The sequence below is a fragment of the Squalius cephalus genome, assembly GCF_949319135.1.
Source record: "Squalius cephalus genome assembly, chromosome: 22".
Classification (NCBI taxonomy): domain Eukaryota; kingdom Metazoa; phylum Chordata; class Actinopteri; order Cypriniformes; family Leuciscidae; genus Squalius; species Squalius cephalus.
The window spans coordinates 23,966,798-23,980,197 of NC_137143.1; the positions used below are offsets into that span (position 1 = coordinate 23,966,798).

Consider the following 13,400-nt stretch of genomic DNA (forward strand, 5'->3'; position numbering starts at 1 on the left):
TCCAGCAAAAGCTAATGAGGCATCAGGCCAGTCTTAGTCAGTTTAATGATTACCCCCTGGTGCTGCTTAATGGATTATGATTTCCGTTCTTACATTTGTAATGGGTCCTGTGAATGTGCATTTCACACATAAATCAAGTTATGGCAGGACACTACACTGAATACACAGAAATCCTCTTTAGCCAGCTTTCTTATTATGGAAACTATTTGGGATATTAGCGGCCAGGCTCTGCAGAGTGGAAAAAGAGATGTGAAATGCAATACACAAGAGAGATTAAGAGTTTGTCAAGGCATGAATCATCGATTTTCCCTAAGAAAACAGTTGGAAAACAAAAGGAGACCATTGATAGGGCCTGTGTTCTGACAGAGCAATGGACACTTGAAGACTGACCCTGCCTTTTCCGTACCAAGTGGATGAATAAACGGATCAATACCTTGGATTGCCTAACCTAAGACCTAACCACAGGAGTTGACAAATAAAAAATTCACTGAGCTGGGACATTTTCCTATCCATGATGCCAGGTAACGATTCTGCCATTTCAGTCTCTTTTTTAAAGAAAACAAAAAGGGTAAAATTGCACCGGTTAAATTGTATTTTTAACAGAATCACCCTGAAAAAGCCTTATAAAAAGCTCGCTGTTGAAGTAAAGTGATGGCCAGATGTCTGGAACCAACTCCAGGATCCAAACAATGTAACTGAGGGCCACACAGCTGTCAACTTTTCAGGCTTCACTAGGTTAGAGAACTACAAAAAGTTTGAATATTTAGTTTTAATATTAGCCGAGTATGAAATTGGGACCTTTAGGAGCTGCTATGGAGGGGAATAAGAGAAAATACTGTAAGCTAAGATTGTGCTACCATGTCAAGTGTGGCTCTGGGCTAATGTAATTTACCCAAGAATGTTCCTGGAACATTCTCATCAACCAATCAAATTATTTAGTTAGGTTTACAGGAAATGTTGTTACAGGACCAACCAAAGGATGTCTGTTATCCATGTATAAATGATGTCATTCTTGAGCCTGGCTTTCTTCTCAGACTTGTTTGACCAAACCTTCAAAATGACAACGTCTCTCGTGCTTCTATGGTCCACCGAACCTTGAAGCCACTGAAACTCTAAATGGAAATATAAGGATGTTTGAATGTTCACAGATTAGTTCACACTCCCACAAACCACCCACAATAAACATCTGTGTACTTATTATCAGTCTATTGGGTAGAGGAACTTGGCGTGTAGCATAGATCATCTCTAGCCTCTGGATGTGAAAATATAACTCATTCCCCTTCTGTGTTTTGCTGAATCAGTAGCACCTTCACCCATGCAAATCCTCACTGCTGAGCCTGGCTCAGCGTTAATTATGGAGAGGCACTGACTGAATCACTGCATATTTGGACATGACTGACAGACAGCCAAGTCAGGGCAACAAGCCCAGCCGTGATGCTCTGAGGTGAGGACAGCGTTCTGAGAACACCGCCTCTTTGGACCAACCGCATACATTTAGGACACCGCGTGAGACTCGCCTCATGAATATTGATTGAATGTAATACAAATCTGAGTCACTGTAAAGATGTTTCTGTCTCATGTGAAAATATTAAAAACTGTGAAAGATTTATGACTTGTGAATGCTCTTATGACTTGCCTTTCATTTTCTGAGTACAGGTTAGTGGATCACCTGCACCAGAAGTATCAGGATAGTAACTGGAATAAATAAAACAGCCTTGTTCCTTAAAGTCATAATGGAACAGAAGTTGCGACTGACTTTACTTAGATAATAATGTCAAATAATCACAGTTTATCACAGTTTTCACAGAAATATTAAGCAGCATAACTGATTTCAACATTAATATAATAAGAAATTGTTTCTTGAGCAGTAAATCAGCATGTTACAATGATTTCTGAAGGATCATGTGACAGTGAAGACTAAAGTAATGGCTGCTGAAAAATATATTAAAATAGAAAACAGTAATTTCAATTGTAATAACATTTCACAATATTACTGTTTTTACTTTACTACCGTATGGTAGTGTATGCATGTATGAGATAAGACACAATTAAAACCAATAAACTGCATATATTGGTTTTGTATTCTTTGGGTGAAAACAAAGAGAAGCCAAAATAGTGCTCTTCATCTTTTTTTTCTTAAGAAACCTAGGTGCTGTTAAATTTATAGATCGAACTGTTGCACAGACAAGGCTTTGTTAAAATACAAAAATCAAAAGTTAGCAAGGCTTTTCTAGGCCTGCAGTCTAGCGAATTTACTTCTCTTGCTCTCACTACCATGCAACCGATGATACAACACCATCCTTTCCTTGTGCAGCTTCAGAAACAAACGTTCCTGCTCTCAAGACAGACATTAAAAAAAAAATATCGCTTTGATGCTGACACCGTTCACTTGTTAAATTTGCACAGGAATTTTAAGGGAATTCAATGAAAACATGGTTTATATTCTAAATTGTAAGGCCTATGTAGTGAATTAAATATGTTACAAATAAAAGCAATTTTCTTCTTGTTTTATTTGGAACTCAGTGGATGTAAAACAAAATAAAAGCTTATTCAAAACCAATGAACAGATCTGGCATCAGTGCAAAAACAGCTTCACATTACATAAGACTAGAGTTAAAAACAAAATATTTAAAAATGTTGATCTAATAATATAAAAAAGATAGTTTTTAAAAAAGTATTAATGTTGCTCGTTATAACGTTGCCTGGCAGGCGTAAACAACTAATCACCACTTTGCATTATACCCCTTTGAAAAACATGTTCTTGTTTATCTTGACTGGCTTTGGGACATGTCCCGCACTACATTTTCACATTTATCCATATATCATTATTATGTGTAAATAACAAAGCAGTCTTGCCCACTGAGAGATGTGAAATACATCTCCAGCAGTATAAACAGTGAAGCAAAAACTCCCGGTTGATGCATTTCTATTGTTGCACAGTTTATGCCCAACTGCATATAGTAAAACAACTTATTGATGTGTTATTCACTAAGCTAAGGGATCTGTCTTTGTCATTTAGCACAAACCAATTCCTCAAACATAGAGATCCCATGATTTGTTTTGGTATATCGTGGCTATGCAATCAAATTTTACTCTGCTGTTATTTTCCCCTGTGGTTATAATGATTATTTCATAAACACCAGGGAACCATGTTTGAGAGAAAATAAAAATCACATCTCTCTATCTCTCAGGGTAAGAGGCAAACATTTGTAAAAGAAGCAGATCCTCTTGCGATAGGATTGCAAACTTCTGTCTTAGCAGCCATGAAACGCACAGAGGGAGATCATGCTGGAGTGAGACGTGAATGACGGAACAAGTGAGAATGAGAAAGAGAGAGGAATATTGAATGGAACTTAGACCATCCTTCCTTTCTTCGTCTTATCCCTCGTTTTTTGTCCTTTCCCCTCGTTCATCTCTTTCTGCACTGCTCTTCTACCATTAAGTGTGAGAAATGTCTCTGTTTATCTTGTCTTGCGTCTCATCACTCGCCTTTTTCTGAGGGCTGATAGCAGAGACTACAAGTGAGTGCTGCCTTTGAAGTGATAATGGGATCATAAGGCCATCTTTGTTGTAGCTTTAAAAGCAAAAAAATGCACAAAAAAGCCTCTATCACCCATGAAAATACAAAGGTATGCGAGCATCCCATTCTTTTTTGATATTGCTCTATGACTTATTACATGCAAAAATTTAATTTCACTGACAAATATAAAACGCGACATGCATTTTTACATATCCTCGCCTTAGTATCTTAATTAGCAGACAGTAAAGCTTTTTTAAATTAAGAATGGGTTGCAACAGTGAGATCCAGCATAATTTTAGTGCACTGCGAGATTCCCTTTATCCTTGATTTCTTTAATTCAGGTTGACTTTTTCAATAACATGGTTAAGTTAACTCAATCTACTGCACGGACAGCTCAATGAATTGGCCTGTCACTCACTGGAAGATTTTGCATTCTGCATTAGCAACTGCAATCTACTTGCCTGTAATGCAATTAAGCAACAAATAGAAACCAGTGTTGGTCTTGCTGCATCTGTCAGATGGGGATGTAAAGGGATTTACCCGTGAACGGGTGAGGGGAGGTGAATGACTAGGATGAAGGTCAAAAACAATTTTTTCAAATCGATCTTAAGATCTATATCCTGCCAAATCAATGGTAAAGCCAACAAAAGCAAGACTTACCCAGTATGACCTCAGTCTGCATAGGCATAGAGAGAGCCGGGTGCGTGACCTCGCAGCTAAACAGGGCGTCGTTGTCCAACTGTGGATTCAGCGTCCAGGTAAGTTTGGCCTGAACTAGCACAGACCCATCACTCTGGGGAATGTGTGTGTTGCTGAAGAAGTACAGGGGGTCTGTACTCTGAACCCAGCGAGGGAACTCCCGGCTGACCACTGTCTCTGGGATGGTCTCTGTGGCCGGGCTGGGCTCTTGGCCGGGCTGTCTGGCCATGTAGCTCCGCCCAGGGCTCTCCGTGTAGAGGCGTCCGGGCTTGCCATCCGGACCCAGCAGAGATAGAGACTTCCTCAGCTTAGTGTCATCCAGATCCCTGCTGATCAAAGGTCTGGCTCCACGCACACCAGCGGAGCCGGCGCCCTCGTAACCCACAGTGGGCGAAATGTAGGATATCACCTCTATCAACTCTCCGTCCCGCTTGAAGTATACCTGGAAAGACACACAGAAAGTTAAAGTTTGTGCGAGTTTTCTCACCTTCAGTGTGTTTATTAGCACTTCAATTAGACTAAGACAATTTTTAAAACACCATGTAAACTTTTTAGTCCAACTGAAACCGTGTCAGAAGGACTGAAAACGAACAAAGTCCAACCTGCTTCTAAAATATGCTGGTATAAAATAAACAAATAAATAAATATATATATTAGGAAAACAGTATATGTGTCACATTATGATGAGGATGAAGATGCGAAGAAGCATAGCAGATCTAAATGTAGCTTAAAACTTTATTATAACAAAACAAAAAAGTGACATCCAACACGACAATAAAACAAAATGGTGCGCCATACACAACCAACACAAGAAAATCAACTCAGAGAACAAAAGACTATACACACACAAGATAATGAACTAATATGAAACAGGTGTGAGCTAATAAAGGAAACAATGAATCACCATGACAACAAATTAACACAAACTAGAAACCATGACAACGAAAGGAAACAAGAAAATAATGCGACTAAAGGTGATGATACACAGGGCAACTTTTTGAGCAATGTTGCTGGGCAATCTTGCCGAGCGATTGTTGCTTGGGCACTTTCCCATTGAAAATGGGCAATACATTTCTATCTGGATAATTTAGATCGGTTGTGGGCCCTGTGTCTCACCTGGTTGCCCGTTGATGGCAACATTGCCCAGCAACATTGCCCAAAAAGTTGCCCCGTGTATCATCACCTTAAGTCCACAAAAACGAAACCAAAACACCAACATAACGTGACAAAATAAACTGTGCAGTTTTAAATAAATAAATGAGTAAATAAAAGTGGGATGGAAAAAGACTCCAATCGGCCGCTAAAATATGCATGGCATAAAATAAAAAAATATTTTGATAAACAAACAAACAAAACCGGCCCATAAAATATGCTGGTATAAAAAAATAATAAATAAATGGTATGAAAGAGTTTTCATATCATTTTTTATTTCTCATTTATCTTTATACCAACATATATGTAAACTATAGGTTATGGGCCAGCTGAAGCCAGTTTTTTCCCCACTATTTTTTATTTATTTATTATTTATACCAGCCCCTAAACTATGCTATAAATAAATAAATACTTTTCCTTATCTGTCTAAGTGAACTGTTTGGTAAAAAAATGATTTGTATTAAATTGTGTACTTCTGACTGTTGCATCAACAGAAACTCACGACTTCATAGAGATGCGAAATCAAATGACTTTAGATGTTTAAATATGTTCTTCACACTCTTAAGACTTAGAGAGTGCATTAGTTGGCAGGTCATGTATTACTACTAGTACAACAGTCAGTATGTCTGTGCTTGACTGTCACCTGGATATGCAGGCTGGTTCTGAAAGTGCTTTGCTCTCTCCACTCTCCAGCATTAAAACCAGCATAATTTTGGTATAAAAATGGTATGAGGAATAGAAAGTATCTGCTGCCATCAAAGTAAACTGTGAAATTACCTGTGATTGGCAAGTCTAAGCAAACGTATCTGGGAAAATGCTAAGCATCATTCAGCCCTCAGCGCTGGTGAATGGAAAATAAACGTGACACAGTTTCTGCTTTGTGTTTATGTTCCACCAGCACATTGCTGTAACAGCCTCTCTCCACTACAGTGCATTTGGGTATTAAGATTCCCGGCTGGTAAATCACTTGACAGGGAATTAAGTTCCCACTTCAACACACAACCTCCAGATATGTGTATTAAATTCAGTAGGCCTAATGCCTGTAGCATTAATGTTTGCACAGTGCTTTGCTTGTACCCCTTTTCCTCTCAATCCCTCCCTTACCCTCCACTGCTCCACAAGAAAGAAAGAGAAGGATTCGGCATAAAGCTATAAATGCTCTGTGTGCTATATAGATATATTATATATAATCTGCTTGTCCATTCAGGGACCTTTGGACTCTTTAAATTCCGTTTGCACAAGATCAAAGTGTCATTGCATTACACAAGACCTTTCCTTGCACCGTAGCCCTTTTTCTGCCCTTTCTTTATGTGTGTGGTTTAGTCTGGCTTTGATTTGATCCCACCATTTATGCCCCCGCACTCTGCAGGGTAAATAAACATAATGTAACAAGGGTGAATTAAGCTCACGTCCTTGAGAAGTCTTGTTTCCTGCTACTGTAGCAATATCACAAGAATTTAGATAGATAGGAAGTGAGAGAGTCTTGTAAGGGACAGCGCTCTTTTCCTCCACGCGAGGACTGTTTTTGCAGCTAATGTGCTCTAAAGTACACACTTTATCTCTGCTGCTGAGAGAGGTTAACAGCATATACCACACTGTGCCTTTTACTTGCATTATCGGACTATTTGCCCCTGCAGCCACAGGGAAGGGGAGACAAAAGCAGATGCATAGTGGAAACCACATGCTAATAGCTTAGGCTTCAGACAACAGCTAATGACTAATATTAGTGGCTGTGTGAGATAACAAAACAATGGCTTGACTACGGAGGCTTTTTAGAAAGGACAATGCAATAATTCATGCTAAAGCTGAACAGAGGCTAGTTCAATTGCAACGTATGGAGGATCTATAGGCAAGTCAAATGAGGGAGTTTTCTAAGCAAGCATATGAGCAAATGCCAGTTTGTCACATGCCTGTTTGCCATGTAAACACACAATATGAAGGTTGCATTGGGGTTGGTACATTTTTAAAAAAATGTTTTTGGAAGAAGTCTCTTATGCTCAAGAAGGCTGCATTTATTTGATGAAATATACAGTATAAACAGTAATATTGTGACATGTTATTGCAATTTCAAATAACTGTTTTCTATTTCTAAAATGTAATTTATTCCTGTTTTAACACAGCTACATTTTCAGCAGCCATTGCAAGAGTTAGTTCACCCAAAAATGAAAAAAAAAAAATAATAATAATAATTCATCAATTACTTCCCGTTATTCAAAATCTGTAAGACTTCCGCTCATCTTCGAAACACATATGAAGATATTTTAAATGAAATCGGAGAGATTTCTGTCCTTTCATTGATAGTCCACGCAACTACCACTTTGTTGTTTCAAAAAGTTCATAAAGAGATAAAACTAATCCACATGGACTGAGCGGTTTGGTCAGTTGTGCTGCTTAATATTTCTGTAAAAACAGTGATCCTTTTTTTTCAGGATTTTTTTGATAAATAAAAAGTAAATAAATTAAATGTTTTAAAGTTATAAAGTGTGACAAGCAGAATTCACAACCAAAGGTCACTTTTTTTCACTTTGATTTATCATACAAAAGAAAACAAAATATCTAGCCAAACTCCAAGTTGTGGTATTCTATTATTTATATCTTGGGTTGATAAATATTGAGTCCATTATCTCTTGTTAAAGGGATAGTTCACCCACAAATTAAAATTATCCCATGATTTACTCACTCACAAGCCACCCTAGGTGTATTTGACTATATTCTTACAGACGAACACAATCAGAGTTATATATTTAAAAAATAGTATTGCTCTTCCAAGCTTTATAATGGCAGTGAATAGCGGCCCTGATTTTGAAGTCCATAAAAGTAATCCATATGACTCCAGAGAGGCCTTCTGAAGCGAAGCGATGTATTTTTGTAAGAAAAATATCCATACTGTATTTAAAACTTTAAAAACTAAAATAACTAGCTTCCGGCAGTTCATGCCTCTTGCGGTTCAAACAAATAGGGCTGGGCAACAAAACTCAAGCTCCTCCGACATTTCTCTTTAAAAATTCTCATTTTAGACTTCTAATTCGTGACCGGTGTTTTGATTTGCTATACCCTCTGCGTTTCCATGTTCGCCAATGCATCATGCGTCAGGTCAAGGGTTACTCTTTTTCCGTAAATCGATGCGTACGGCCGTCTGTCTGAAGCTAGTTATTTTAGTTTGTAAAGGTTTAAATGGATATTTTTCTTACACAAACGCATTGCTTCGCTTCAGAAGTATGATGGATGGATGCACCTTTTTGGGCTTCAAAATCTCGTCCTCCATTTACTGCCATTATAAAGCTCCGATTGTATTCGTCTAAAAGAAGAAAGTCATATACACCAAGGATGGCTTGAGAGTGAGTAAATCATGGGGTAATTTTCATTTTTGGGTGAACTATCCCTTTAATGTGTCTGCAGTACCTACATGTCGCCAGCATGTGGAGCTATACATCCTCTTCCTCAATCTGGGTTAGATACTGTATGAGAGAGAGAGAGAGAGAGAGAGAGAGAGAGAGAGAGAGAGAGAGAGAGAGAGAGAGAGAGAGAGGTAGGCTGCCTCTGCAAATAGTGCACAGAACTCCTATTCATAGCCATGCTAATCACCAAGGTAACGGTCACACAACATGCTCAACTCATTCCAAGCCCCATTCTTTGCAAACACAGTCTCTTCAATTATTCATACTGTAATACAGCTCCCTGCAATTTGAACAGAATGCCGTTTGTGAGTTGCGGATGCCATACTTGAGTCTGTAACACAGTCTAAACATACGCTCTCACCAGCATGTTTCTAAAGAAATGTGGTAATACTTTACAATAAGGTTTTATTTGTTAACATTTGTTAATGCCTTAGCTAACATGAACTAACAATGAGCAATATATTTTTTAAAGCATTTACTAATCTTTTTTACCATTAGAAAAATATGTTAGTTCACACTCTATTAATGAATGTTAATAAATACAACTTTGGTTTTGAAAAATGCATTGATAAATGTTGAAATTACCAAAGACAAATAAATGCTGTAAAAGTATTGTTCATTGATATTAATGTTATATATATATATATATATATATATATATATATATATATATATATATATATATATATATATATATATATATATATATATATATATATATATATATATATATATATATATATATATATATATATACACACACACACACACACACACACACACACACACACAGTGCTGGTCAGAATTATTTGGCCCCTTGGTAAATATGATCAAAGATGGCTGTAAAAAATAAATCTGCATTGTTAATCCTATTGATATTTTATACAATTTTTTTTTGCAAAAATCTAACCTTTCATTGAAGTAAAATAATTGAAAGTGGAGGGAAAATCACATTATGAAATAAATGTTTTTCTCCAAAACACGTTGGGAACAATTATTTGCCCCCTTTTATTAAATACTTTTTGCAACCTCCTTTTTCCAAGATAACAACTCTGAGTCTTCTCCTATATTGCCTGATGAGTTTGGAGAACACCTGACAAGAGATCAGAGACTATTCCTCCATACAGAATCTCTCCAGATCATTCAGATTCCCAGATCCATGTTGGCGCTTCTTCTCTTCAGTTCAGCCCACTCATTTTCTATAGGGTTTAGGTCTGGGGACTAAGATGGCCATTGCAGATGTTTGGTTTTGTGCTCAGTGACCCAGTTTTGTTTTGATTTTGATGTTTGTGAAGGATCTGGAGAGATTCTGAATGGAGGAATGGTCTCTGATCTCTTGTCAGGTGTTCTCCAAACTCATCAGGCATTATAGGAGAAGACTCAGAGCTGTTATCTTGGAAAAGGGAGGTTGCAAAAAATGTGTGTGTCTGCAGCACAGTAGTTATAATATGTTATGTGTATAACAAACTATGTAATATAGTAATACAGCCTGTGTCAGGTATATATTTATTTCATAATGACAGAAAAACATTTATTTCATAATGTGATTTCCTCCCCACTTTCAATTATTTTACTTCAATATATATATAACCAAGGTTATATATATAACCTATACAAATATATATATAACCTATACAATATATATATATATATATATATATATATATATAAACATATATCATACACACACACACACATACATATATATATATATATATATATACACACACACACACACACACACACCCATTATAGTTTATGTTATATATATAACATATTATAACTACTGTACTAATAACTATAACTATCTTAACAAATGAAACCTTATTGTAGATGGTTACTAAAATGTGATTCCCACAGTCAACATGTGCAAGTTTTGTTTAAAACTGCTTAAACACATCCCATGTTATAATATAGAATAAAAAAGGCTATATATTTTTTATTACATTTTTTTACGGTTTTAGTTTTAGTTTGAAATGTTGCCTTGCCAACTAGCTGAAATACAATTAGTAAAATAAGTTTTTTTCATTAAAAATAAAATTTTATTTTATTTCAGTTAAAGTTTATTTATTTTAATTATAATATTTTGTAATGGTTTTAGTTTTAGTTTCAGTTATAATAATAACCTTGGTTATAATAACTACTGTACATTACAGTAAGCTCCATTAATCATTCCAGCAGAGCATTGCTTATTACTGGTAATGTCTTATCACACCACGAGCAGGAAAAAGCTCATTGTTTCTTTTCACAGGGGATAATCAATTGTCCTTATATTAATTTCTCTCTAATGTGCCTTCAATAATTGCCTTGTATCTACAGCCGTAGTCACAATGCTCATTTCCATCAATACAAATTAGATATCAGACATGTTTGATGCACTGTTGATGGGCTGTCTTTGATTGGTTGTTGTCTGGGGAAAAGCAGAGTTTCTGAAGTCCCTTTTAGGGAGATGTCGGGATGTCACACGTCTAACTCCCACACAACCATAAATAGTTCCGCATGAATGCGGCGCTCATGTCTCACGCCTTAGTAAGGAGAATAATTACACAGCAGCCAATGAGTCTATCCAAGCAGGATATATTGCACAATAATGCAGTAAGTGCTGAAATAAGCAAAAATAGCATGTAGTACATTGCCCTTGAAGTGTTTTTGGCAGTTTTTAGATCCACCACATTACAAAAGAAAAAAACCCCTTAGTTTCAGGTCTTGAATGCATCAGTGTTCCAGCACGCTTCACACAATAGAAGCGCACAAAACATGCATGCGTGCGCCCCCACCTCTGCGGATTTGAATGAGCGCAGCAAACAAACAGCGATGTAATTCCGCGTGCTCGCCACAGCACAATGCTACACGCCGCCAGCGGAGCCATTTGCCCATGAATGGACACTAATGAAAGCACCTGCATACAGCCTTTTGCCAAGCACACTATTTTGAGTGGAAAACTCATTTAGAGACTTTACAATAGTGCCTGTTCCTTTGGCCTCCTTTTCTACTTCCTAACACTGTCATATTTAATAACTGGAGTGTCAAAGAAATTATGGCTTTACTTATGGTTAAAATGCGGGAGTGAGAGCCGAGCGAACTTAATGACAGATAATATAGGGGATGATTATCTAGCCCTCTTTCAATCAGCATCAGATTGTGCAGAGGACACACCAGCCTGGCCTCAGCCGATGGACTGCTGTGTTTTTGAATGCTGCTCTTCCTGGTATTTAAAGATAAGAAACAACCCTTGACAAACAAGTCCATTTGCCATGTGAGGAGACTAACAAACAAAATGCTTAAAATGTTACACTTTAAAAACAAAGAATACTTCTGAAAAATAAGTTTGTGTACATTCACATGAGTCAATCATTGGCCTAGAGAAAGCAGTTATATTTAAAGGTAACTTTTTATTTTGATATAAATTAACTATTCAAAATGAACAAAATTTAAACAATGAGACAATACCTTTTTTTAATTTTTTTTGTCTTGCCCTGATTCACTATGGTAAGCCTATTATAGGTGTATTTTAGGGCCTTACATATAGTGTAGGCATAAGTTAGCTGTCACAACGAGTGAGAAAAGTTAAGCAAGCTAAATCTTGAACCTCCGGGGAATCACCTGTTTTAAAAAGAGCAGAAAAGAGGAGAGTATACCGACAAAAAGAAAGTGCGACAGCTTGTATAAAACGAGAATCGACATTGGCTTGAGAACTAAGGGATTTGTTGTAAACGCAAATGGAGGTGTTTTTATTACTCGACAGGTGAGTAAGCAATTTTATTGAACAGATAAATTGCCATATGTAGCTCTCAGAGTTGATTGTAAAGCTATCTATTGTGAAGGGTCATATACATATGTTTAGCAACCAAAACAATGTTCTTCTGCAAAATGCATGCAGTTTTGTTTTTAAACCGCTAGAGGGCCAAAAGTTGCATGATGTACATTTAATGTAACTGCCCTAATGTAACCAAAAACATGTGATCCTACAGGTATAATAAAGTTCAGTACCACCTTGGCCAGTGAAAGAGAGAGAAAAAAATACTTAGTGCACATTTAAAGTTAAATGTAAAATTAACATTTTGTCATTCTTAACTTTTTATTGCTCAAATAATGGACTGCTATTTTATCAAAGCAAAGCAAAACCAAACAAAAAAGTCACATAGCTTTGTGAGGAAAATACTAAAATGTAAGTTATTCACTGAGCTGAGAATTTTTTTGTTTTTTTTTTGTTTTTTTTTTGTCATTTGTGAAACTTAACAGCTTAGGGTCTCATTTCATTTTGGATGCACTATGTCTTTAAATTCAACATCCAAATCTGTCAAAAGAATTCTGTCTGCCTGATGAAAGACAAAATAGTTTGAAAAGAGCTGAACGGTGACAAAATGAAGACAGCCTGTTCTAAAAGCAGAGAGATGATGAACATGCCTGGTGCTCAGCTCACTGTGGGAATGATACAATGTTTTGAACCCCAAGCTATGCACGGTGGCTGTTAAATTGATTTAAAAAGAGGGTGTTAAACTGCAAAGCCATGGCATTGATTTGACTTAGTAAAGATTGTTTAAAAAAGGAGAGTAAACGCATGAAAAAGAAAATAGAAAATGTTTTGGATGATTTAGAAGAAAGCCATGGGGCAATGACACCAGTAAAGC

General features: G+C 36.7%; 1 protein-coding gene across 2 annotated transcripts in view; it reads right to left on the reverse strand.

Annotated features, from left to right (window-relative positions):
• igsf21a (immunoglobin superfamily, member 21a) overlaps positions 1-13,400 on the reverse strand; it is a 234,420-nt gene that overhangs the window by 14,661 nt on the left and 206,359 nt on the right. For both annotated transcript variants that reach the window (XM_079856815.1, XM_079856814.1), the window contains exon 6: positions 4,181-4,661. In XM_079856815.1, the coding sequence (XP_079712941.1) occupies positions 4,181-4,661 (481 nt within the window). The remainder of the gene's footprint in view (positions 1-4,180; positions 4,662-13,400) is intronic.